The sequence below is a fragment of the Sardina pilchardus genome, chromosome 2, assembly GCF_963854185.1.
Source record: "Sardina pilchardus chromosome 2, fSarPil1.1, whole genome shotgun sequence".
In the NCBI taxonomy this organism is placed as follows: domain Eukaryota; kingdom Metazoa; phylum Chordata; class Actinopteri; order Clupeiformes; family Clupeidae; genus Sardina; species Sardina pilchardus.
Genome location: NC_084995.1, coordinates 28,172,554 through 28,196,745, shown reverse-complemented (window position 1 = coordinate 28,196,745; position 24,192 = coordinate 28,172,554). Strand labels below are relative to the sequence as shown.

Below are 24,192 nucleotides of genomic sequence, written 5' to 3'. Positions count from 1 at the left end.
TCATGGAAAATAGGCTATAAGCTCTTTTTGAATTTGATGCAAGCAACACATTAAAAAAAACAAGAAAAACAACTAAAGGCTGGAAAAGTTGTGCACTGATAAATACAACAGAGGGAGAAACATTTCACAACTAATTGGGCTAACTGGCACCATGAATGACTATAAAAAAGAGCATCTCACAGAGGCAGAAGTTATGGAATTTAGCAGACATTTGTCCAAAGCGATATACAAAATTAAAAAAATATGACCGTTAAGATTAACATTAAACAGTTTTATAAGTTATAATAAGAACTGTTTCATTAATGATATGTCTTTAGACCCCTCTTGAAAGACCTAAAATTATTGCAGGACACAGAGCAATGGGCAACTCATTCCAACAAGGAAATGAGTCTTCGATTTGACCACTGCTGTTCGACACAACAGATGTTCATCACAAGACCAGCAGGCGGATATAGAGTTGGATCATAGAATTGAAATGGCAGGAAACAGGTGAAGGTGAGGTATTTCATTTTAATTCTATAGGCCAATGAAAAGTAACTAGAGGAGTTACATGTGTGCATTACATGCACATTAGTGTCCAATTTGGTTGATTAAAGACGAGGTGTGCTGCAGCATTGCATCAATTGTAACAATCTCACACAAACAGGCAGGCCATGCAGCTGGGTGAATTACAATAGGTCACTTAGGAGATGACCACGGCCTGCACAAGTTGCATGGGGTCTTGTGCCTGATAAGGTCTAATCTTTGTAATGTTGTAAAGGACAAAAACCAACATGATTTTGCAACAACATGCAAATATGGCTACATGCTCAGAGAATTTAAGTTGTCATATGACGCCCAAGTTACGTGCCGATCTAGTTTGGGTCAGTGAAGATGAGTCCGGTTGGATGATAATCTTTTGGGAAAAACTGTTTAAACAGGAAACACAACGAGCTCCATTTTGAAGAGAACCTAATCTAATCTAATCTAAATAGCGAAAAGATGCCAAGGCATGCAATATTCTGTGAAAACCACGTGGGCACATAATGCAACATCAATACTCCTTAACGAGCAATTATAGAAAATATAGGGATTTCATCATCTACAGTATTTAGAATATGCAGATAATCCAGAGAAATCTTTGCAAACAGTGCAGGGACACAAAAACCACACTGGATGGCCGTGTTCTTTAGGACCTCAGGTGACACTGCATTGAAACCAGGCTTGATTCTTTCAAGAAAATCAATGTAAAGGCTCAGGAATACTTCCGACACTGTCTATGAACACATTTAATGCTTAATCCACAAATGCTTACAACTATCAGAAGAAAGCATGTATTCAGACATAATAGAAATGCCATATTATCATCTGGGACTTGTACTGAGGACAAGTGGAACACGGTCCTGTCATTGATTGACTCTGCATCCTTCTGGATAAAGAGGAGAGGGTCTATCCAATTTGTTATTAGTTCAAAAGCCAGCATCTACAGTGCATTTGTGCCTATGGCATGGGTATCTTACACATGGTAAAGCACACGTAATGCTGAGGTTTTGAGCAACATATACTGCCATCCAGGCAACGTCTTTTTTTTTTCAGAGAAGACCATCTCAAGAAAACAATGGCAAACTTCGTTCTGCACATATTACTTAAGTATGGCTCCATAGAAGAGTCCAGAAGCTAAAATGGCCTGCAATGGTCTGCAGTCCAGATCTGCTGGGTGCACCATGGGATGAAGAACATGGTTAAAACCCTTGACTATTGCACAGCTGAAAACCTCTATTGGGCAAGACTGAGACATTTCATTCAGAACTCTAGCAACTTGTCTCTTCAGTTCCCAAACATTTGGCTACACAGATTAAGAGGTGAGGTAACAAACATGCCCTTGTCCCAACTTTTTGGAGAGGTTTTGCTGTCATCAAATTCAAAATGTTGTTATTTTCAAGGGTTATCATAGCCTTCTGTTTTTACATTTTACACATCATCCCTTTTTTTAATTATTATTATTATTATTATTATTATTTATTGTGGTTGTAGGCCTATGGCTTGCTTTCTACAATTGCCTACCACTAAAAATCTCATATAACATTATGCAGCTGCTTCTGTGCTGATAGCAAAAACATTTTGGAATGTTTAGTAGGCTCCCTAAGAATAAGATTGTTTGCCATCATTTATAGGCCTTAAGATAAGTCCAGTCATTTCAAGACCACGTTGAACTTTTCAAGACTGGTGAGGTGTAGATTATAGGCTACCTGTTTCTAAAACTTTGAAGTTCAATATCTCAGAACTATTCAGAATGTAGATAGAACCTTATAAGGGGACGAAATGCCCTCGGTGAACCCTTTCAAGTAGCCTACAAAAACTGTCGCAATGCCTCTTTATACCTTAGGAGGCGCTACCAAAAATCCTTACAACAGTGCCTCATCCAGGCTACGATTCTGGATCAAAGGCCAGAGGTTCTGTATCTCAAGTTTCGGTTTCTGTCTCTGTCTTCCCATGCAAGTACGGTCGGTGCCCTGGCAGAGCTGAGAGGAGGACTCAGAGGTGGCAAATCGTGAACTAGAAATTGAAAGCAAAAGCAGAGAGGGGAAAAAAAAAATAAAAACCCGAATATGGACTGAAAAATTGTTTTTATCCTAACTCTACAGTGATTCTTCAAAGACGTAACCACCTTCCAACTAGCAGCTCAAGTGGGTAACGCGGAAGTTCTCGATAGCCTACGTTTTGTGAATTCTTGCAGGCAATGGGGTGTGTTGGCAGCAGTGAGGTAAATGTATATCTACGTCATTGTTTTCTCTTTTGCTTAACTTGCTTTAGACCACTATTTACGTTGCTTGAAAATCTAAAACTAAACTAATGTCAACTTTTGGAAATGGTTCATTCTAAAACATAGGCTACCGCCCAGTCAGTCAATGCATTCTTGGCTGGAGAGTTGTTTGCATTCCTCGTAGACAATGCATATGGCGATGGTAAAATTAGGTCCTAACTTCTAGTTCTATCAGCCTTTGGTGTAGACGTATGGTTTGTTTCACCAATAAACCTTAGGAGGCCCTGAGTTACACTGATTTTTGAACATAAGGTGTGTGCCGCTGTGAAGCTATCTGGAGAAATATTGTTTGGTCGCCGCTATTAACGATTTATGTCTCCCATTGGCTTCCATTCAACACATCATACAATACTTCAATTATCTGCTCAAGCTATCGCCGCTGACACCAATAACACATTTTGGTAGGCTAGAAGATAGGCGTACAGCAACAATAACAGAATTTGGTTCAACATTATAGATAAGGAATGAGGAAGGGACATACATAGAATATTAATAATACAAAATAGTAACAATAATAAAATACTCTGACATGCCTCATTATTAAAGTGAAATGGTTGCTGGCATAAATAAGCGGCGTTTATTTGAGCACATAATTGAAGTATTGTTTGATGTGTTGAATGGAAGTCAATGGGAGCCATAATGGCCTGCCTTAATAGTGTCTACAAGAAAAATAGCCTGGCCATCTTTATGCTTAAACATAGACAGAGATTAACATTGACTGTGTACTAGCAGGCTGATGCCACCAGACAACCTCACAAAATTTGAATTGCAACAAAAAAACTATTTTAGAAAAAAAAAAAAGATCTGTTAGCACAGGCCTGCTTTATTATATATACAGAAAAGGACTGATTGGACTCCACTGGAGGAGAGGAGCGTCACAGACATACCATGGCTCATCATTTTTATTTTCTTTTGCATTGGCATGGTGAGTGTCAGGTTTATCAGCTGCTTTATTGATACTGCATTATATCTCCACCAAATCAGCTGTTTCAGATCTTAAATTATATTTCAGATTTTTAAATATGGAATCAAATGCCATGTAATACTAACATATGGTCCATTGCTCTTGCTGGTTTTGTGTACTCTGTGTACTAGGCCATAATAACTGGATTCTCTGTTGCCATGGGTGGTACATCGAGACTGGTGAAGGGATATGACAGCTATGGGAACATATGTGGGCAGAACAACAGCAAGATTTTAGACATTCCTCAAAATGGAGGAGATTTCACACAGAGAAAGTGAGTCATCTGTTTCACTTTTCTGTTGTAGCAAAGACTAGGTATAGGTATCCAAGACACAATGTTACAAGACACAAATATGGCTATAGTGAGCTTTGAATTCAGCAGTTTTGTTGTCAGTTTTACTAAAAACTTTTACTCAAACTCACTTTTAGTGCATACTGTTTGAAAACCTGCACAATGTTCCTTTCATCTTATAAACAGTCTTTACTGAAATACAAAATATAGGTATGGGTCTTTTTCTTAACTGTAGGAGATTCAGTATGAAATTTAAGCATCCAAGTGCCTTTATTCAAATGATAATCTTCATTGCAACCCTGTAGGTTTGTGTTCTTCCTGGACCCCTGCAAGATCGACCTTATCAACAGGAAGATTAAGTCAATAGCACTGTGTGTATCAAAATGCCCAGATGAGGAACTGAAAACCCTTGAGGATGTCAGAAAGTTTGCAATTGTCAATGGTGAGCACCACAAATATCACCACACAAATAGCACCACAGTATCTTTTGATGTAGTTTTTAAGCTGTGACTTCAGTATTGTATTAAGTCCATGTCACTTCAACTTGGTCAGCAGCACTATGGTGTACACATTTGTTTTTTTTTTTATTTCTAGGGTCGAAACTTTGTAGATATGACATAGAGCACTCCTCTTACCCCAGCCATCGTGACAAAGCAACCGCCTGTCCAAAACTGCCTGTAAAGGCCAGGTATGGTACAGGAGACTGCATACATGTTGTGCAATGCTCCCCACTGAAATCAACAATGTAAATGTCTGCAGCTTACCTTTTATTGAGTACAGTAGAGAGAGCCTTTCTGCCTTGTCTCACTGTCCATGGACGACCTTTGAAATGTCCTTCACAGCTCTAAGTCCTAGCAAATAAGTTGAAATTTCAGTCAGTTTTTTTAAACTTCAGTCAAATATTTTTTTTTTTTGACACACTATTTTTAGTTAGTATGGCTAGCTCCACCATTTCTCAATGAGACGTGGTTGGGGAACCAAACGTTCATTTTCTCGTATTTGAACAAATACCCAGATCCGTTTATTGGGCACCACGGATGTCTATCAAATGCGTCTGTGCATAGCTCATCATCGTCTTGCTTTCCCCCCTGTTCTGTGATTAGTCCCCTATCTGAGGCAAAAATTAGGGCGACAGTTTTCAGGCTGCCATAGCAGCGTGAATGAAATCGTGTGCAGGGCAGCATGGGAATACAGGCTAATTTTTTGTCACTTTTTTTATTTTCTATTTTTTTAATGAAAAGGCCTCTGCAAAAAAAGGTTTGTAATTTCAGATGTTCATAATATAAATATAGCCTAGACTCTTATACATCAGTAAAACAATACAAGTTTCAGAGATATTGAGCTGGCTTAAAAAAAAGATGGCGTACTAGTTTTTTACCCTAGTAGAACAGCTTTGAAGTGATTTTGAAAGTAAACAAACCACCTTGGCAATTTTGCTCTCCCCCTACACGTTTTTCAACAATTGCAATAGCCTAGTATTTGTGGTTGACATGGCTCTTTGGGGATTATCTTTGTTCCACGTGCAAGCCATGAGTGGCATTTATGACAGTTGTGTAAAATGCAAATACTCTACAACTGTTGGGAGAGTCCAGTGGTATCCACAGAGGAATGCCATTAAAAATGGCTCTAAGGTCTGCACAATTAGCCTGCCACTAGGGACGTCTAGATTTCGAGGCTGCTGCACAATGGCAATACTGAAGAAAAGCTGTGTAGGCCAGACTGTGTATGTATGTGGTTCAGACACATGCAAAAGTAACGGAGGTCCTGATATCCTCTAAATACATTTCTGTAAACAGCATAGAAATGTATTAAAACTAGGTCAAAACTACATTTCTGATCAAGTCTAAATGGTCCTAAAACCAAATACCAAACCAAACTAAACTCTTCCTTGAGCCTATGTGGGCTGTAAATGCACCACATTTGTTGACCACGTGATCACAGGAACATGTATTTCCACTTGTGTTTTTAGGAATACTGAAAATAGTATGACAGTTTACATCATAGTTATACAGGTGGTGGTATCATTGGATTCAGAGGTAGAATTTTAAGAATAGAGATTGAGAACATGACGTAAAACGCAACGCATTTTGGGAATCGGCGGCCCAAAACTAAAGTAGTCTACTGACGTGCGGGATTAAAGCAGTGCAGTTGTCTAAATGCCGTTTACCTGCTGTGTTATAAAATTCAATAGAGTAACATGAAGCTTATCTTTTAGCGTTTTCCAGTGTGGAAAAATATTAGTACACACCATGTTTCAGAGGTGACAAAAGGGCAAGGAATGTCATGGATAGCAGCAGTAAGGCAGCGCAAGATTATGTTCTGTTTTTCACACTATTTTTTCACGCTTAGTTTTCATTATTATCATGCCAGATCATAGACCCAGAACACTAGTGACTAGTGTACATGGGCTGGCATCAGGCGAGCTAAACATACCCACAATTCTTTGTGTTTTGATGACGTTGGTCACATGTCTTAGCGATCTCTATACTTTACTTCCATGTAACAGAATGCACTACTTCAGTGTAAATTCAATATTTATCATATCAAATTATTGTTTAACTTATTTTTGTGATAGTCTTTCTTTAGATCACAACTGTGTCCACTGATTATGCTATGATGAAAATGAACAATTACAGTTTTTGGTTTTGTCATGTGTAGCCACTTGTCCCAAGAGGCATCACACCAGATTTCATGTTCCTGCCTCTTGCAGAAAAAAAAACAAAACTATGGATCATCATAATCATTAGCCACATATGGATTAAGGTCTGAACTAAGGGAACTACTTGATCTTTGTTAAACACTTTGCATGACAGAAGCAATGTTTTGAGCTGTGGTTTGAGCTTGATTTAAAGTGAGTTTGTGACAAAGAAAATGACCCTCTGTTAAACGATTATATCTACTGTACCTCTGCAGTAAGGTTCGGCTCAACCGCTGTGTTCCAGCTGATGCCAGCTGCTACGCCCAGTTTGCTCAGGCCATACTAGACTCCATCAGTGAGAATGTGTTCCAGAAGATTGTCGCCGGCATTATGGCCTCAAAGGAGATCATCTTTGGACTCTGCATTCTGTCAATAGGTATGGCCATCAATTAGTGTTTTACCAGTAGACCACTGTGACACTGTTTACCGTATTTTCCGGAGTATAAGTCGCACCAGTCAAAAAATGCCTCATGAAGAGGAAAATGCCATATATAAGTCGCACCTGACTATAAGTCGCATTTATTCAGAAATGTATTCACAAAATCCAAGACCAAGACCAGACAGAGGCTGTAACTAGACACAGAGGCCAACATTTTAATATTAATGATGAGAAGGTGTGAATGGCCACCCATCTGTAGCTGTAGACAGCTGTAGACAGTAATGTTTACTTCTCTTTCATTTTGGAATTATTCAAAAACATGTTCAATTTCATATATAAGTCGCACCTGACTATAAGTCGCAGGGCCAGCCAAACTATGAAAAAAAGTGTGACTTTAGGCCTATTCGGACGGGATTAGTTTTATGGGGTGACATCAGGTAAAGTAATAATTATCAGGTAATGTAGTCCCGTCCGGACGCGCCATGTCAGTAAACATAACGGAGTATGTCGGTGAAATTTACAGACACTTTTACCTTCCGTAAAACGGTCCGGAGAAATTACCTTAGGTAATATTAATCCCGTGCGAACGCGACCCTCTGTAAAGATGTCTGTAATATTTCGTCACATCCTGATTTGAAAACAATTCCACCATAGTCTGAATGAAAACATGACATGCTGTGCAGCTCCTAATAGGACGTTAGCTAGTTTGCCTAATAGCTTGATATTGTTAGCCATTTCAAACTACTCATGGCATATCATAAAGCTAACGTTTGCTAGTTTAACCAACTTGTGTAGTCTTTCAAATCTGAAAATGCCGCACGTACCTGACGCAAAGTATCACGTGCACGGCGATGAAGATGTGACGGCAGAACGTAAACGTAGTTACTCCTCCCATGTCAAGTAAAATGACAGAGATGTCTAGTCCCGTCCGAATTGGACATTTATATTACAGAGGTCATATGATAAACCTGCATTACTCTACGTCCCCCCATAAAACTAATCCCGTCCGAATAGGCCTTTAAAGTCCGGAAAATACGGTACATTTTTTAAAAAAAAAACATGGATTAATGGTATCAAATGTTTTTACCTTGTTATTACATATTTGGTCTTGATCTGCTATGGAGAGATGTACAGTGAATATGTGACTTGTCTTTTGCTCTCCACAGTTCTCTCTGGGATTCTTATGGTGGTGATCAGATACATCTCTGCCGTACTGGTGGCGATTCTCACAGTGCTCGTGGTCTTGGGCTCCTTCGGTATGATCAGCAAAAGTCTTTCTGCACACAATAGAATTCTGCTGTCTTTTTTGTCATGTCATCACTTTGTATTCCTTTCTATCTTGGAAAAAAAAACAGGCAGAGAAGGAAAATCTGTGAAGGAACAGGAGATGTAACTTTAGATTAGAATTCTCAAAATTAATTTGTGGTGTGATCTACGAAAGCCCATCAGATGGTGCACTCAAAAATCCTTGATTTCTGCTCCATTTCAACTCTCCCTGTTGAAACTTGACCAACCTAAGATTCTGATATCATCCTAGTAACATTCTTGACACTGTCCCATAGCAAAATCCATGGATGTTGCTAGGATGGTATCAGAATCATAAGTTGGTAAAATTCCCCGGATCATATCACATATTTTGTATTTTATTCAGTCAGTCTGTGAAGGGAAATACTTGTTTCTTTCGTTTCAGCTGGCACTGGTGTCTTGTGGTGGTTGTATGTAGACCTTAAGAAGTCCACTAACTCCACCTCACCTGTTCAACAAGCGATAGCTCACGACAACACCCAAGGGCTCCTTGCCTACGCCATCACAGCCACAGTGTTTACGGTAAAACTTTCTCTTGTCTTTCCAAATGTCATTTTGACCTAGATTCACCTGTAGATTAACCTGCTCATTAGGATTGAAGACATGTTTAGACTAGTACTGTACATCTGAAATGCTTAAAAGTACAAACATACTAAGAAGTTTGAATGTAGAAAAAAGTAGGTTAATTTTTGCTCACATCTACCTCTATTTGAGCTAAGCAGGTTTAACAAAGCAGCCATTTTTGCATTTATACTATAATGAAGTAAAGACAAGACATCAAGTCCTTACAGAGTGCTGCGGGCAATATGTTCTATTTGTCTAAGGCACAAGATGGTCTTTTTCCAGGTGATTCTCCTGCTGTTGATTTTCTTCCTGAGGAAGCGAGTGGCTCTTACCATTGCCTTGTTCCATGTGGCAGGAAACGTCTTCATTCATATGCCTTTGCTAGCCTTGCAGCCAGTGTGGACATGTATGTCCCTCCTGCTTTTTTGGGTGTGTTGGCTCGGAGTGCTCCTGTCTCTTGGAACCTCAGGTAAGATGTTAGCCTGGGTGAACTCAGACGAATCTGCACTGCGAGTGCATTTGAATTTGCTCACCAATCTCAATTGAGATTTGAGAATCGGTCTGGTATCAACAGATGCAACATTTACCTGAGAATCTTTTCCTGTTTACATTCTAGACATTCTGTGCTCTTATACAAAGCTAACACTTTATTGTATGCATTTTTATATATGAATATTATTTTGGTGTATGGATATATCTGCCAGATTGTCCTCCGCAGCAGCAATAGCCATACCCGGAGATGTTTTTTAGTTGTCTAAACATCCGTAGGTAGATCTGTCTCTCTTGTGAACGCAATATCTTAAAAACAACTCAAGGCATGTGCTTCAATTTGATTCAAATGTTCAATTAAACTCAAAGACGAACTGATTAGATTTTGGAGGTCAAAGTTCAAGGTCATTGTGACCACAAGTGCTCTTTGTCCCATTCTCCTGAACCTACTGTATATCAAGGATATACCAAAACTCTCTTCATTTTGGTATGCTTCCGCACAGGTAGTATGACATGAATATAAAAACATAGATGTGACAAGATTAACTGGTGTTGGGACATAGTTGTAATCGGCACGATTAATTGCAGTCTTTGCAATTAGCTAATTGCAGGAGTTGAAATTACGTTTTGATTCAAAATCGATTCATTGCGTAGGCCTAGTAGGTTGTACTGCTCTACTAAAACATCTGCTGTAGATAATCTCAATCCGGCTTCCTACAGCCAGCATTAGCAGTAATGTTAGCACCAGCACTGCACTGCTACGTAACCACTAGTCCACTACTCGGCTCCTGTTATGAAAAACCAGTCGACTAGTAAAAATGGTGACATCCTTAGCAGTAACAAGCATGTGATGTGAGATTAGTGACACTATTATGGCACCACCCCACCAGTCACAGCCTTTTGGTCTCCACAGGAAGCCCTGTGTTGAATCCAGAGACACAAGTGGTGGAGTTCAAGCTGGCTGAACCACTGCAGTACATGGTATGGTACCATGCCGTGGGCCTCATCTGGATCAGTGAGTTCATCCTAGCCTGCCAGCAGATGACTGTGGCTGGCGCTGTGGTCACCTACTACTTCACCAGGTAAGGGTCATGGCATCTCAAGTAGGACGGAAAACAGGGCTGCTGAGGCATACATGTAAGTGTAATCTTAATAATGAAAAAAACGTCAAATCACAGTTTTGCTGTGATTAGTCACGATTAATTTACTGTGCAGGAACAAGTCTCAGCTGCCCGTGACGCCAATCCTGTCCTCAGTGCTAAGGTTGGCACGCTACCACTTGGGCACCGTGGCCAAAGGAGCCTTCATCATCACTTTGGTGGAGATCCCACGCATCATCCTCACCTACATCCACACCCAGCTCAAAGGGAAAGTGAGTGACAGTGAGAGGGAGGGAGTGTTCAGTAGAAATAGCTCCACAAAGATAAATGTTAACCTTGTCATTGTCATCGTTGCGTTTTCTAGGAAAATGCTTGTGCGCGCTGTATGGTCAAAGCATGCATATGCTGTCTGTGGTGTCTTAAGAAGTGCCTTCAGTACTTGAACCAAGTAAGTTCTATTTGTTCACTGGTGTTGATGCATGGTGCGTACTTTTATGGAGAGAGTTCGTAGACCATTGAAAAAAGTGTTAACACATATTTTCATTACTTTTTCAATTCTCTGATTGCAGCTTAATATTTATTGCTTTACTTACTATCCTCTATCTCCAGTAGCTTAGACACCCTCCCTTCCTTCCTCGATCCTCGTCCTCACTGATCTAGCTAGAGAATGATGGGGCGGCAACAGTGTTAGTAATAGATCAGTGGGAAACGCCCCTCGAGGATCGAGGAGACTGTTTGAGAGCCACCCTTTAGTATTGAGTCCTCTGAAGTGCATGCCTTGATCGTGGCTCTACTCGTGGGATAGGATTTCTTTCTTGACATGTTACATTAAGTGTTGACTTTGAGTTCAATCTATTTAAACATTAGCCATGGTGTTTGCTCAAACATTTGATGAATGTTGTCTATTTTACTCATCATGAGTACCCAAATGTATCATGCATGCCAAATTAGTTGTGCCATTTCTAAATACGCTAGTTTTTCATTACACTGTTTTTCTATCACCTGTAGAACGCATATACAGCCACTGCCATCAACAGTACGAGTTTCTGCTCATCTGCCCGAGATGCATTTCTTATCCTTGTGGAGAACGTTGTTCGTGTGGCTGCCATTAACACTGTGGGGGACTTCATTCTCTTCCTTGGAAAGGTAGTGTAACGGGGTAAATTATAAAATGGGAGTTGAGTGTTTAGGCTAAATGTATCCACCTCTAATCTCATAGTGCCTATATGAATTGTTAAGGTGGGTGAGTAGAATGTTCCCTAATGTGCGACATAGATGTGGCTTGTTTACAATGAAAAAAGATCGATTGGATACACAATCATGAATGCTGTCCTAATTGGGTGATTCCGTGTCAAATCAGGACACTTTCGGACCTCATCGTCACGGATTTGAACGAAACTTGGCATGCTGATTTAGTCATTTGAGAAACCCACAGAAATGAATTTCTTGCTTCAATATTAAGGGAGATTCAGAGATTATGTCGTTAGAAAGCTCTTTTCCAGCTCAATATTTTACATAAATAGCACAGTAATATAATCGACATCTCCCAAACATTTGGTCTGTGGTTTTTGAGGCATTGCAGAGATATTGTGAGTGACATACTGTATAAGGTGGCATCACATAGGTTCAAGTCACTAATGGGCCATTTTGACATGAAACTGTATTGCACAGGTGTAACTAATTCAGTTAATTAAATGTTCAGCTATTCTGAACTTACATTCATTCTGACATATAACATTATTTTATGCTTAAAATGGATAAAGAAAATAAAGAAACTGCACTGCCACTGCAAAATAGAATTCTAAAGGACTAATGTTTTCCTCTTTGATTCAAACTTTTGACATCTTCAATTAAGTAGTTTATTATAGTAGAGATCATGCACTCTTTCATAATGTTGTCAGTGAGAATAAATGAAACAAGTCCTTCACCTGTAACACACAACAAAAACTGCAACTAAATGGGCTCCTTGGCCACTGAATGAAAAGGAAAATCATTCACAAGTAATACACCTCCACTTTAGGTTCCTGCACTGCAGGAAGAGGAACAAAATCTACAGTCTCATTTTATACTTCATCAGTGCTTGTGGCTGTATATTGTGATAACTGGTGGCTAGCACGTGTAGAAAAATCAATGCCTGCCTAGCACTAGAGAGTTGAAATTGAACTTTCTACTACATCCTCATCTCCATCATACACTTCCCCATACTGTCCGGATAAACTTGTCATGGATTATCAGAACGTGCCTCTAGTACAGTAGTGGAACCTGTGACTGCAACAGGAACTAGACTGATGGAAGTATAAAAGGAGATTGTAGCATTTGTTCCTCTTCCTGCAGCGCAACCTAAAGTGGAGGTCTGTTATTTGTGACTCCAGTGTTGATTTTCATTACCATTCAGTGGCCAAGCCTGGCCCCGCCTGTCTATGTACTTCTGCTCAATTTCTTTTCCATACAGTACTGGAATATCGTGATCTGCCCTCCGTCCAACCAGCAGACAGAGGGCGTTCCTGAGAGCGATTACATTTAAGTTTCAAGCCCATCACTATCGTTGTGTCCCCCATGGTTAACATACGTCATTACCAAACGTTAGTGATTGAACTCCAGTGATTTCAAACTTCAGACAAGGGCCCACAAACCAGAAAATACACGTTTGCCAATGGATCTAGGCCAGACTCTCTGCGAAGAGAGTCATGGTTTCCAGGCTAGCCAAGGAGCCCATTTAGGTACAGTTTTTGTTGTGTGTTACAGGTGAAGGACTTGTGTCATTTATTCTCACTGACAACATTATGAAAGGTGTCAAAAGTGTGAACTGAAGAGGAAAACATTAGTCCGATTAAAATTAATTCTATTTTGCAGTAGCTGGTTTCTATATTTTCTTTATCCATTTTAAGCATAAAATAATCAATGCAATGCAAAGTTCAGAATAGCTGAAAACGTAATTAACTGAATTAGTTACACCTGTGTTTGCAATACAGTTTCATGTCAAAGTGGCCCATTAGTAACTGGAGTCTATGTGATGCCACCTTAAAGGTCACAATAATCTCATCCATTATTGTGCAAAGCACTAGCGTCTAATTTGGGGTCTTTTGTTGCAGGTGCTGGTTGTGTCATGCACAGCGTTTGTGGGTGTCCTTACTCTGAGGTACCAGCAAGAATACACCGTGTGGGTAGTACCCGTAATTATTGCCTGTCTGTTTGCCTACTTGGTGGCCCACTGCTTCCTGTCGGTCTATGAGATGGTGGTGGATGTGCTCTTCCTCTGCTTTGCCATCGACTCCAAGTACAACGACGGGAGTCGCGGGAAAGAGTACTACATGGACAAGTCTCTCATGGTGAGTGGGGAACAATGGGGACATTATGGGGATGTAGCTGTAGCTCAAGTGGAGACTTGACTAGCATGCAAGTTCTGAGTGATTGACCGTGGGTGTTCTTTACTCGTGTCTTGTGCAGGAGTTTGTAGAGAATAGCCGAAAGGCAATGGAGCGGGATGCCTCTGGTGGCAGCAAAGAACTGACACCTCTTGGTGAGTAATGTTTCCCAAGTACATTGATCATGCCTGAATCTCACGTTTCGCCAATAAATTAAACCTGTATCGTATGCTCATCTGTTTCTGTTCTGAATTTTAGGCAGGTAGCGGTAGGTCTGGCTGGACCTGATGAAGCGAATGACACCGCAACACGCCTCACAACTCGCCTTGATGCCATTTTCTAATGCCACATGCACCATTTGAAACAGTCATAGTGTGTTGCATTCTAAGCAATGTGGTCACTGTAATTTTCTAATGTCATATTCAGCCATTAATGTCCTGAAACCGTCATTGTGTGTTGCATCTCAAGCAATATGATCACTGACATTTTCTAATGTGAAATGCAGCCTATAATGTCTTGAAACAGTAATAGTGTGTTGCATTCGAAGTGAAATGGCCTTAACTTTGTATTCATTTTTTTATCAGTTGTTATTAAAAGCTATTGCTTATATTTTAAAACATCCACGACTTTTTATTTATTTTAACATTTCAGAACATATTTACCGTAGTCTACATGTGATAAAACTAAATGTAATGATTGCAGTTTTTCAACTGACCACTGGAGGGCAGCATACCGTAATCCTTTTCTACTTAGATCCACAGCTAGAACTGTTCAACTCCTTATGTTACTCTCCATGAGTTAAACACTCAAAAGGCTATAGTCATTACAAGTCCTAGGAAACAAACAAATGTATTTATTTGCAGTTACAACTATCAGTTAAGGCATTCATCATTAACAGAACAAGCTATTACTCTGCAATACAACAGCTTCAAAGACTTCAAAACATAATTACAGCTTTGACGCATGTACTGTAGGACAACAACAGTCCAGTAAATACAGAATAGTGTAACACTGATAACAATAAAAAATGAGGTCGCTAACTGAGATCAGACAGTGAAGTGGCATTTCAGATGCTCCTTCAGTTTGGGTATGGTGGCTTGTTCCTTTTTACACACATGGCAACGCAGTGGCAGCTTCAACAGCTCCGCCATGCCTTCCCTTACGGTCACTTTTCCATTATTCTCCAGCATGGTGATTACCTCTGATGACACACAAAAATGACAAGTCCTTTAGAACAACCTGCGATCATTCGATTGCTGATGGCAGGGCATTTACCAGGATGTACAACATTTTCCACAGTTATTATGTATATGGCTGGAGTGATATGTCTGGATGAATGGCATATGTGAGTAGTACACAGTACAGATTCCAATCAGTGTGTTTGACCATCTTACCTTCAGAATCAATGAAGTAATCGGTAGTGAATGAATTCCAGTGCTTTTTGTTTTTCAAGGATGGCGAGTCAAAATCTTGGCTGATGACATGGAGATGGACATGGCTGCAAAACATGAAAGGACGATAAATGACAAGTTATCATAATTGCAGCCCCATTAACGACATTGCATTGCTCAGTCCAACCCACTTTTGCCACTTGAGCCAGGAATGGAACAAGAGTTTTGTGCAGAATTGTATTCAAGGTATTGCATAATGGATTAGCATTACAGGCCGCACATTAATTGGTTAGTAACTGGTCAGAGAGTCTAACAGAGGGGTCAAATGTGTTGCTGTTACTTAACTTAGGATTCAGTGCAATAATTATGTATAAAAACATTTGAACTAACACTGACAAATACATATGGAGTATGTATAAAAGTATATATACTTATACTATATAGTACAAGACACAGTTTTATATACAACACTGACCATGTATATTTGTGTATGTACAGTATATGTATCTGTATTAGCATGTCACCTCATGCTGGGGATGGCGTGGTAGCCTAGGCGGAAGCGGAGCTGAGTAGCTGGACACTGCTCCACCATCCTCTGGCCCACGTCCTGCATGTGCACCAGCAAGTCCTTGTGCTCGGCGCGGAGGGCCTTGAGGTTGGGGATGGACTCCCAGGGCAGCACGAGCCAGTGGTGCCGCGCCTTTGGGTACTTGTCCTTAATGACGACCACGCGGTCATCCTTATAGACCTGCGAGAAGAGGGGCTGCTACAATGAGCCATGTTCATGATGACACTGACACAACAGCACTTGAGTGTCAAAACGACACGCGTACCTGCATTTTTGGGTCCTGCATCGACGCCTTTAAGCCCTGGCTCCAATGGCCTCCACCTTCCTGTAATTAATGGCTTTCATAAAGATTACACTGACAACAATGCAAATGTCCTGTGACAACGTGATACATATTCTTCAGTGGCATAGACCTTGCTGTTAGGAATGTACAGTATGCTTCTTACCGTATGGTCACTGGAATGCTCAGGCCTTTTGAGGGGAAGAGCAGCACTTGATCCTCCAGTCTGGCCTGGGCCTTTGGCTGTATGTACATGCTGGGTAGTGTCCTGCACTGGGTGCTCAAGTGTTGGTTGTTTATTTTTGTTAGCCCCTTCGTTGGCAGTCTCTCCGGAGTCCTCGTGTTGGTGGGGTCTTTTGGAGCCCTTACAACTGTCCTGGCTGGACAGGCTGGAAGTGTCCTCCTTGAAACGTGCAGTGTATGGATAAAGCTGATTGACCAAGCAAAGCCGCTGTCCGGTCCTCATCTTCACCTGGCAGCAGAGGTAGGCGAAACATTGGACACCAAGGAAATGAACAAATCTGTATCCAGTTCCCAGCATTGCAATGATTCAATAACACATTCAATATGTCACCTGTCAAATTCAGTAGAATTGTATTAGGACATTTCTGTTGTACAAGCTTTAATGCATGAAAGCATTTTTGCATTTCTACCTGGTTTCCTCTTCCAATGACTGCCATATCAACACTGCTGGGATTGACGCCCAACTATTCAAAATATCGAGAGAGAGAGAGAGAGAGAGAGAGAGAGAGAGAGAGAGAGAGAGAGAGAGAGAGAGAGAGAGAGAGAGAGAAAAAAAAAAAGTAAGTTCAGATTCTGTTCAGTTCACCTCTTTATAATTGACGGGGTCAGCCATTAGGGTTGGGGTTAGTTCTTCTGCACTGACCTGTTTAACAAAGATGTATCCCTTGTTGTGATCTGCCTTCAGTTCGACTGTGAGAATAAACACAGTGGGAATCACTGTTTATCTCAACACCAACACCATTCTAGCGTTCCACATCTTCCAACTAGGCTAGGCAAACATAACGATGGGCTATTCAACAATCTGTCCATGTCGTTAACTTGGTCTCAAGTGTCTTACCTTGTTCCCTTGAACATTTCTGGTCTTTTATTTTCGTCTCCGGACCTCGACCCAAAACCACTGATTCCAGGTGGGGTAACTTGATTGGTTTATGGCTGCCATCCTCACTTACTAACCAACACGAGGGCATTCCTTATGTGGTATGTTGCATACGTTTGTTTGCAATTCACTGAACTTGCTGCAGTGGAGAGAAGCTACATTAGCTAGCTATCACAATAGTACAAGCGTTAGCAAACTAACTTATGTTTCATAAGAAAATGAAAAAAAAAAAAAAAATGTAAGAGTCCTTCTGCAGTGACCGTGGAAAAATATCTGTTCACCAGCCAACTTCACCAACTTAATTTAATATAGGCCTATGCTAACTTCAGAAAAACAATAACATTAGCAATCTTGGCTAACGTTGGCTAATAATCTAACAAACCCTGCTATTCCCTAGTTAGCTAAACCACTTGTAACGTTGTTGCAGACGTGACTATGCAAGTGATCTATTCTTATCCCAGGTACCCTAAGGAAAAGTTTTTGTTTAGTTTACCAGCAAACACTTTTTTGCACACAATTAGCTTTCGCGCAAGTTTCTCCATCTGACATGCTGCTTGTTTTGAGTACGTCATCATCAGAGGTCAGTCGCATACATAGGTCGTAGACTAGTCGCAGGTGGGTCAGGCAGAAGAAGATTCTGGAAGTCTGTCGCCCTAGCAACTGAATTACCGAGCTGAATTAATTTTCTAAGCTGTATGAACGACTATTAGGTATGGCTTTTTAAATTAAGAGAACTTTTACACTATGTCTATATTTTAAACACGTGGACTGTTAAACATTTTGTTTTGCTGATGTAGAGCGTCGGCTCGCTGTTCAGGCAGCTAAGCTAGCACTAGTCATGGGATTATTGTTGGGCAATGAGTGCTGGCTAGCTAGCGAGACCTCGGGGAACAATTTTTGATAGTCAGCCCTTGAGCACATCGCGTAAATTAACGGTAATCATGAGATAGCCATGGTTATATCTTACTGATACCTTATTTTATTTTGTATATAGTTGCTAGATACCATATCTATCCAATGCTAGCGTTAGTTGACGATTGCTATCGAGTTAACTGTTATCGACGGCCACAGTCATGTTAGCTAATGATCAGGTGGACTACTGATCACTGTAACGTTGGTATAACTTAGTAACGTTAAGTTATTAGTCCCTGAACTCACCTTATCAACCACGTTATTGGGTAATATCAGTATCAACGAATGCTTCAGTTTACGAGTTGGTTGACCTGCGTTAACGCTAACAATTTAGCCTCAAAGTTGGCTAGCTATGTCAATAACGTATGTGTTCTGTTTCAATCATACCCTCGGGAAGTTTTTACTGATGGGTCAATTTTGCACCATGGTCTGCCAAAAGGCTGTGCTGTCAATAGTAGTATACTGTATATTGTCATTTGTCACGGCTTACTTTGCGACCCTAAACATTGACGTGAGTTCTGTCAGAAAAAAAAAAAGTTTTAGAAGTGTGTAGGGGATGCTGCAAAACAGGTTACTTAGTTCAACGTTTTCACGTAACGTCAGATTGTTCTTAATCTCCTGAGCACACGTAGTATACCAGTCTAATATCTGTATAGGTTGTATATTTTTCCTCATTATTTATCATAAAACTCGTGCAAACAACTTTTTAGGCGAAGATGGTGAAGGAAACCGGGTTTTACGACATGCTGGGCGTGAAGCCCAGTGCCACCCCAGACGAGTTGAAGAAAGCCTATCGTAAATTGGCCTTGAAATACCATCCAGACAAGAACCCAACAGAAGGAGATAAGGTAAAACAATCTTATGCTCTGCTTTCTGTAACGACGAGATTGGTTATGCTTTTCAGTTTGCTGTGCATCAGTGATGTTTTGGTCCTGTAACATTATTTCAATGTTTTCCCCCTTTCCTTTAGCTGACACTGAGCTAGTAAGTTATCCACTAGAGCTCTCAAACAGATAATAGTGCCATCTAGAAGGGAAAGTTAGTTTATTAGCAAGAATATTTTGAATATCCGCTTTTAATGAATACACACCCACATGCAGGTTGGATATTGCAATTGAACTTGATTCATAATATATTGTAAATGTTAACCAAATTGGAAATTATCTGTGATATGATTCAGGTAATATGGTAATTTGGACTGTAAGCTTTATTTTGTGCTATTCAGTGTATTGTCAGCTGAGACATGATGTCTCAATTCTTAAAAGATGTTTGCAGGAGAAAGAGAAAGGGTCAGTATTAGCTTTTTCACTAGAGAAGAGCGAGGAAGGGTGAGCAGAACAGACGTGGCATGTAGTGGATCACGTCAGGAGTCATCTGTCCTCTCCCTTAGCAACATGTAGCTTGCCATGAGGAATGTTATGAAGAGCAGCATGGTTTTGTGCAGTGCATGACTTTCCTACCAATTAGATCAACACTTAATATGGGGAAGTCCTTGAAAATCTTCTCCTGAGAGTGCTCCTCTTGGTATTCCAGCTGCCAAACAATACAGAGAGACATGAACTGGGCTATAAACAAGCCCAGCCAATCAATATAGAGCTTCAGGAGCACGGAGGGGAGAGGTGTAATTTGATTGACTCAAACATTAAAACTTCTGACAAAACTGAATTGCGGACTTTATGTGAAGGACAGCCATATATTTTGTCAAATTTACAGATGAAAAAAACAATGAAATGTTAAAAAAAATGTCTCTACTTCTCTTGTAGTTTAAACAAATCTCCCAGGCGTATGAAGTACTCTCGGACCCCCAAAAGAGGGAGGTTTATAACCGTGGTGGTGAACAGGCTATCAAAGAGGGAGGCACTGGAGGGGGAGGAGGTGGTGGTGGTGTCTTCAGGTCTCCCATGGACATCTTTGATATGTTCTTTGGTGGAGGGGGGCGAATGCACAGAGAAAAAAAAGGTCAGATACTTTTATGGCTTACAAAAGTAAAGAATAACTTACAATATTGTATTGCCTTTGTTCTTTTTCACATAAACATTTAACGGTAAATTATTTTGTCTTTTTCTTTGAAGGAAAAAATATTGTCCACCAGCTTACAGTGTCTTTGGAGGAGTTGTATAATGGAAGCACAAGGAAACTAGCTGTTCAGAAGAATGTCATTTGTGAAAGATGTGAAGGTACGGAACAACACTGACAGGAAATACACCCTATGATGTAATGTCCACACACCAATTACCTAATCGCAAAAGCGGCAAATAATCGTGCACAGTTAATTTTGTCACATTTCTGACATTTTATATTAATTTCATCCTCCTTGACTATGCCACGAATTTCTTATTGGTGAGCTTCATAGTCGGTCAGGGGTGCTGTGCTTCTTGTGCACCAGGTGTGCTCACCAATCAGGGGTGGCACAAATTAAACATTAGACAATTGGATTATTGAATTGAATCAATTCATTGACATTCAAAAATCATGATCGCAATATCTGTCAAGAGAAATCGCAATTAGATATTTTCCCCAAATCGTGCATCCCTATTATACACATATAGGTCTAATATGTCACTTGGGTGACGTAGTACCCGCTAACTTCATTGCCCTCATCTTTTCATCATAATGACCCATGACATGGCCATTTAGGTCCTTGAATGTTCAAAAGCATCTTCACAAGACATTGCTCCTCTGTGTGTGTGTCCTTTCTTGTGCCAGGGCGTGGAGGCAGGAAAGGAGCGCTGGAGGTGTGTCCCTCGTGCCGGGGCACAGGCGTGCAGGTGCGACTCCATCAGCTGGGCTTCGGCATGGTGCAGCAGCTGTCCACCATGTGCGGCTCGTGTCAGGGCCAGGGTCAGCGGATGAGTCACCGAGATCGCTGTAAAACCTGCACAGGGCGCAAGATTCTCCGCCAGAAGAAAATCTTGGAAGTCCACATCGATAAAGGTTGGGGGAGGTTTTTCCTCTTGTTAATTAATTAAGACTGTGTTTGGGTTGAGTAGAGAATCTAAATTAGGCTGATGGACATGCTTTGTCATTTTCTGTAGCTAACCATTTTGTCCTCTTGTCTAGGCATGAAAGATGGACAGAAGGTTGTATATCATGGAGAAGGTGACCAGGAGCCAGGTTTGGAGCCAGGGGACATCATCATTGTGTTGGACCAGAGGGAGCACCCAGTGCTCACCAGGTGAATATGAGCAACAGCAACTCACAGAACGCAATAGGAAGGTTACACGTGCACTCCTGCTGCTCGGGACTGCCTGTCTGATAAAACATCAGCAGTTAAGAGCTATCCATTCACACACTGCTCTTCTACGGCAGTGTTTATTTGAATTATTTGAAGTCGCTTTGGACAAAAGCATCTGCTAAGAACCTTAAACATCTGTCATCTCAGAGAGGTGATCATCACATTGATTGCTTGTTTGTGGTTTGCTCCTAGGAAAGGAGAGGACCTCATCATGACAATGGAGCTGCAGCTGGTGGAAGCTCTCTGTGGCTTCCAGAAACCTGTCCAGACACTGGACAACAGGACTCTACTGGTAACCTCCCATCCAGGTACCTCACAGCTAATACAACTCTCTTTACCATTGTGTTGCACTGTTGTGCTTTGAAATGAGGCCTGCCTTAGCATCCATACATGCCCTGATTTCTTATTTCTGTCCAATAGAAGGAGTCCAAATAAAACATTAATTATTATGCTTTTTTTTTTACAGGAGAGTTGATCAAGCCAGGTGATATCAAGTGTATCTTGAACGAGGGAATGCCTTTGCACCGCCGACCTTATGAGAAAGGCCGTCTTATCATCCACTTCACGGTGGGTGTTCTCTCAAACTCCCCTTTCCCCCTTGAGCATGAAATCATGGTGAATCTACTCTATGTCCACTTAAGATTTGGCCTGGTCATTTTGCCGTTTCTCAAACAGTTGCTCTGCCAGGAATTTAACTGAGAGTTTTAGTATCTCTGAACATGCAGCATACTGTACATTGTTTCTTGGCCTCTGATTGAGTGTGCAGAATGTGTCAATCGAGCCCAAATTGAGGATAACGCCTCCTGCTCTTTTTCCAGGTTGTCTTTCCAGAGGAAAACTTCCTCCCTGCGAACAAGTTGAAGGAGCTTGAGCGCTACCTGCCCGGCAAAGAGGAGCCGGACGAGCCGGACGCCATGGACGACGACCTGTACATCTACGCGGACCTGGAGGACTGCGACCCGGCCCGGGAGCGCCAGCACCAGAGGCACTACTACCTGGTGGAGGACGACGACGACTTCCCCTCTGGCGGAGGCATGCAGTGCCAGACCTCCTAAGGTGCCTGGGTCTTCCCAACATTCACTGCCCCTTGGCACATCTTTGTTATGTCCCCTCCACGAGTGTCATGGGCAGTACGACCTGGAGGGTATGCCAACTCTATACCCCTACCCCTACCCACACACCCCCCACCCTCATAAAAACCAACCCTATTTTCAACATGCCAATGCCCTTTGATGCAGATGGCTCGGTGTAGCCTGCCAAATCAAGTCCGATGTTTTGCTGTGAGGAGCTGATAACCAAGACTTATTTCATGACACTGGACTGGCAAAGCCCTTCTTGAGTGAGTCGAGTTGTGGTGAATGAATACACATACTGTCACTGTGATTATCACTGTGTGATCCCATCCCTAAGGTTTCGTAATGATGATTTTAAGCTCATGAAAAGAGAAACCGCAGCTTTGTTGTTGCATCAATCATCAAATACACAACTATGAAGTGTAAAAAAGTTATTACCCAGTTCTGTTCCATCTCCCATCTCAGTCATGGGACCAATATCAAGATAAATTAACGGACTTAATGTCACTTGGATGAGATAGGTGCTTGAACAACTGTCGGCACAACCCATGTTCGATACAAACAGATAATTAAGACTTGTCCACACAGATGCAGGTGACCATCCCAGAAGAGATACTGTTGGGAAAAGGCAAAGTTGAAGACAGAGCAGTGTTTATAAGGCTGCTGATGTTTTTAATAGCCAAGATACTTTTTTACGTCAAAAACCTTGATGTCAGTGCTCCACTTGCAATTGTCTTGCAGATAAGGGCTTGGTGCCTATTTGTGTTTGTTAAATGTTAAATGTCAGTGAAGTTCAAATCACATAAGAGTTCTTCAGTCTGACGGTGATCGTCATGCAGGCTTTGAAATGTTGCATTTCTTTGCACATGGTTTAACATTTAAAATGTGAATTCATTGACTTAGTTGATTTCATAAATTGTTTTCACAAATAATGCACAATGTGGTCAGTTGCCAAGTAGTTTTCACAATAGATGCTGATCCACATCTAATTTCCTAAATGTCATAAAATGGTATAGGGTGCCACACCTTATGGACTGCTACTCTATGTGATTGGTCTGGTCCCCCATATATTTATTTTAAGGCACTGTTCAAAATTGGTTTGCCAGATATTCCATTTTCGATTTATAGGAGCTGGCGTAATTTGGATGATTACCTCATTTAATTCGGTGTGCCTGCACTGAAGCCTTACGGTCTGTGGTTCCAATATTGCAATTCTCATTACACCTGTCTTTCAGATCATGAAAATGATAAACTTTGTAAAGTGGCTTCTTACTAAATGTATTGACACTTTAAATGCAGGACTGACTGACTTTTTTTTTTTTTTTTTTTTTTTAAATAATTATTATTATTCTAAAATGTCTGTGTTGTGTCTATATGTACGTGGGTCAGTTCTATTAGGACCAATAAGTTATGCATTTAAATGTTTTTATTTATAATTAAATCAACCTCTGTTCATATTTCAGGCTTGTGGAAATATTTTGTGAAATCTCTTACATTCAATTTGTGACTGTATCAGCAAATAGTTACACAACACTGTATAAGCCCATTAGGAAACAGGGATTTGTGCCAAACACTTACTTAGCTTCAAGCCTTTATTGAACCATGGACTTTTTACAGTATGGTAAACCTGAGACCTGAGACCTTGGAAAGTCTC

At 40.8% G+C, this 24,192-nt stretch overlaps 4 protein-coding genes across 5 annotated transcripts in view; 2 read left to right on the top strand and 2 right to left on the bottom strand.

The window, feature by feature from the left end:
- The first annotated feature begins 2,437 nt into the window (after positions 1 to 2,437).
- Positions 2,438 to 14,578, top strand: slc44a1a (solute carrier family 44 member 1a). Its single transcript, XM_062524403.1, has 16 exons — positions 2,438 to 2,743; positions 3,642 to 3,728; positions 3,899 to 4,041; positions 4,365 to 4,501; positions 4,654 to 4,747; positions 6,973 to 7,133; positions 8,303 to 8,392; positions 8,827 to 8,963; positions 9,288 to 9,474; positions 10,408 to 10,576; positions 10,710 to 10,866; positions 10,959 to 11,042; positions 11,603 to 11,740; positions 13,687 to 13,923; positions 14,042 to 14,114; positions 14,218 to 14,578. Exons 1-16 carry the CDS (start codon positions 2,720 to 2,722, stop codon positions 14,223 to 14,225), a joined length of 1,926 nt encoding a protein of 641 aa, XP_062380387.1. The 5' UTR covers positions 2,438 to 2,719; the 3' UTR covers positions 14,226 to 14,578.
- Positions 14,579 to 14,792: 214 nt separating this feature from the next.
- aptx (aprataxin) lies at positions 14,793 to 18,137 on the bottom strand. The gene is made up of 9 exons (XM_062524437.1): positions 17,812 to 18,137; positions 17,280 to 17,457; positions 17,085 to 17,131; positions 16,852 to 16,905; positions 16,365 to 16,670; positions 16,184 to 16,243; positions 15,875 to 16,098; positions 15,354 to 15,457; positions 14,793 to 15,160 (listed from the first exon to the last, which is right to left on the bottom strand). The coding sequence occupies exons 2-9, from the start codon at positions 17,407 to 17,409 to the stop codon at positions 15,006 to 15,008; spliced, it is 1,080 nt and encodes a 359-aa protein (XP_062380421.1). The 5' UTR covers positions 17,410 to 17,457; positions 17,812 to 18,137; the 3' UTR covers positions 14,793 to 15,005.
- Positions 17,911 to 23,995, top strand: dnaja1 (DnaJ heat shock protein family (Hsp40) member A1). Of its 2 annotated transcripts, XM_062524416.1 has the most exons (9): positions 17,911 to 18,028; positions 18,941 to 19,078; positions 19,994 to 20,189; positions 20,303 to 20,407; positions 20,937 to 21,164; positions 21,291 to 21,405; positions 21,658 to 21,773; positions 21,932 to 22,032; positions 22,284 to 23,995. In XM_062524416.1, exons 2-9 carry the CDS (start codon positions 18,947 to 18,949, stop codon positions 22,518 to 22,520), a joined length of 1,230 nt encoding a protein of 409 aa, XP_062380400.1. In that variant the 5' UTR covers positions 17,911 to 18,028; positions 18,941 to 18,946; the 3' UTR covers positions 22,521 to 23,995. The 2 variants fall into 2 exon arrangements, with proteins under 2 accessions (XP_062380400.1, XP_062380408.1); XM_062524424.1 differs by lacking the exon at positions 17,911 to 18,028 and having other exon boundaries at positions 19,994 to 20,188; positions 20,301 to 20,407.
- A 116-nt stretch (positions 23,996 to 24,111) lies between these two features.
- LOC134098970 (WD40 repeat-containing protein SMU1-like) overlaps positions 24,112 to 24,192 on the bottom strand; it is a 9,621-nt gene continuing 9,540 nt past the window's right edge. Inside the window, exon 11 of the mRNA XM_062551680.1 lies at positions 24,112 to 24,192. This exon is cut by the window's right edge and continues 1,599 nt beyond it. The gene's annotated coding sequence lies outside the window, so the exon portion shown is untranslated.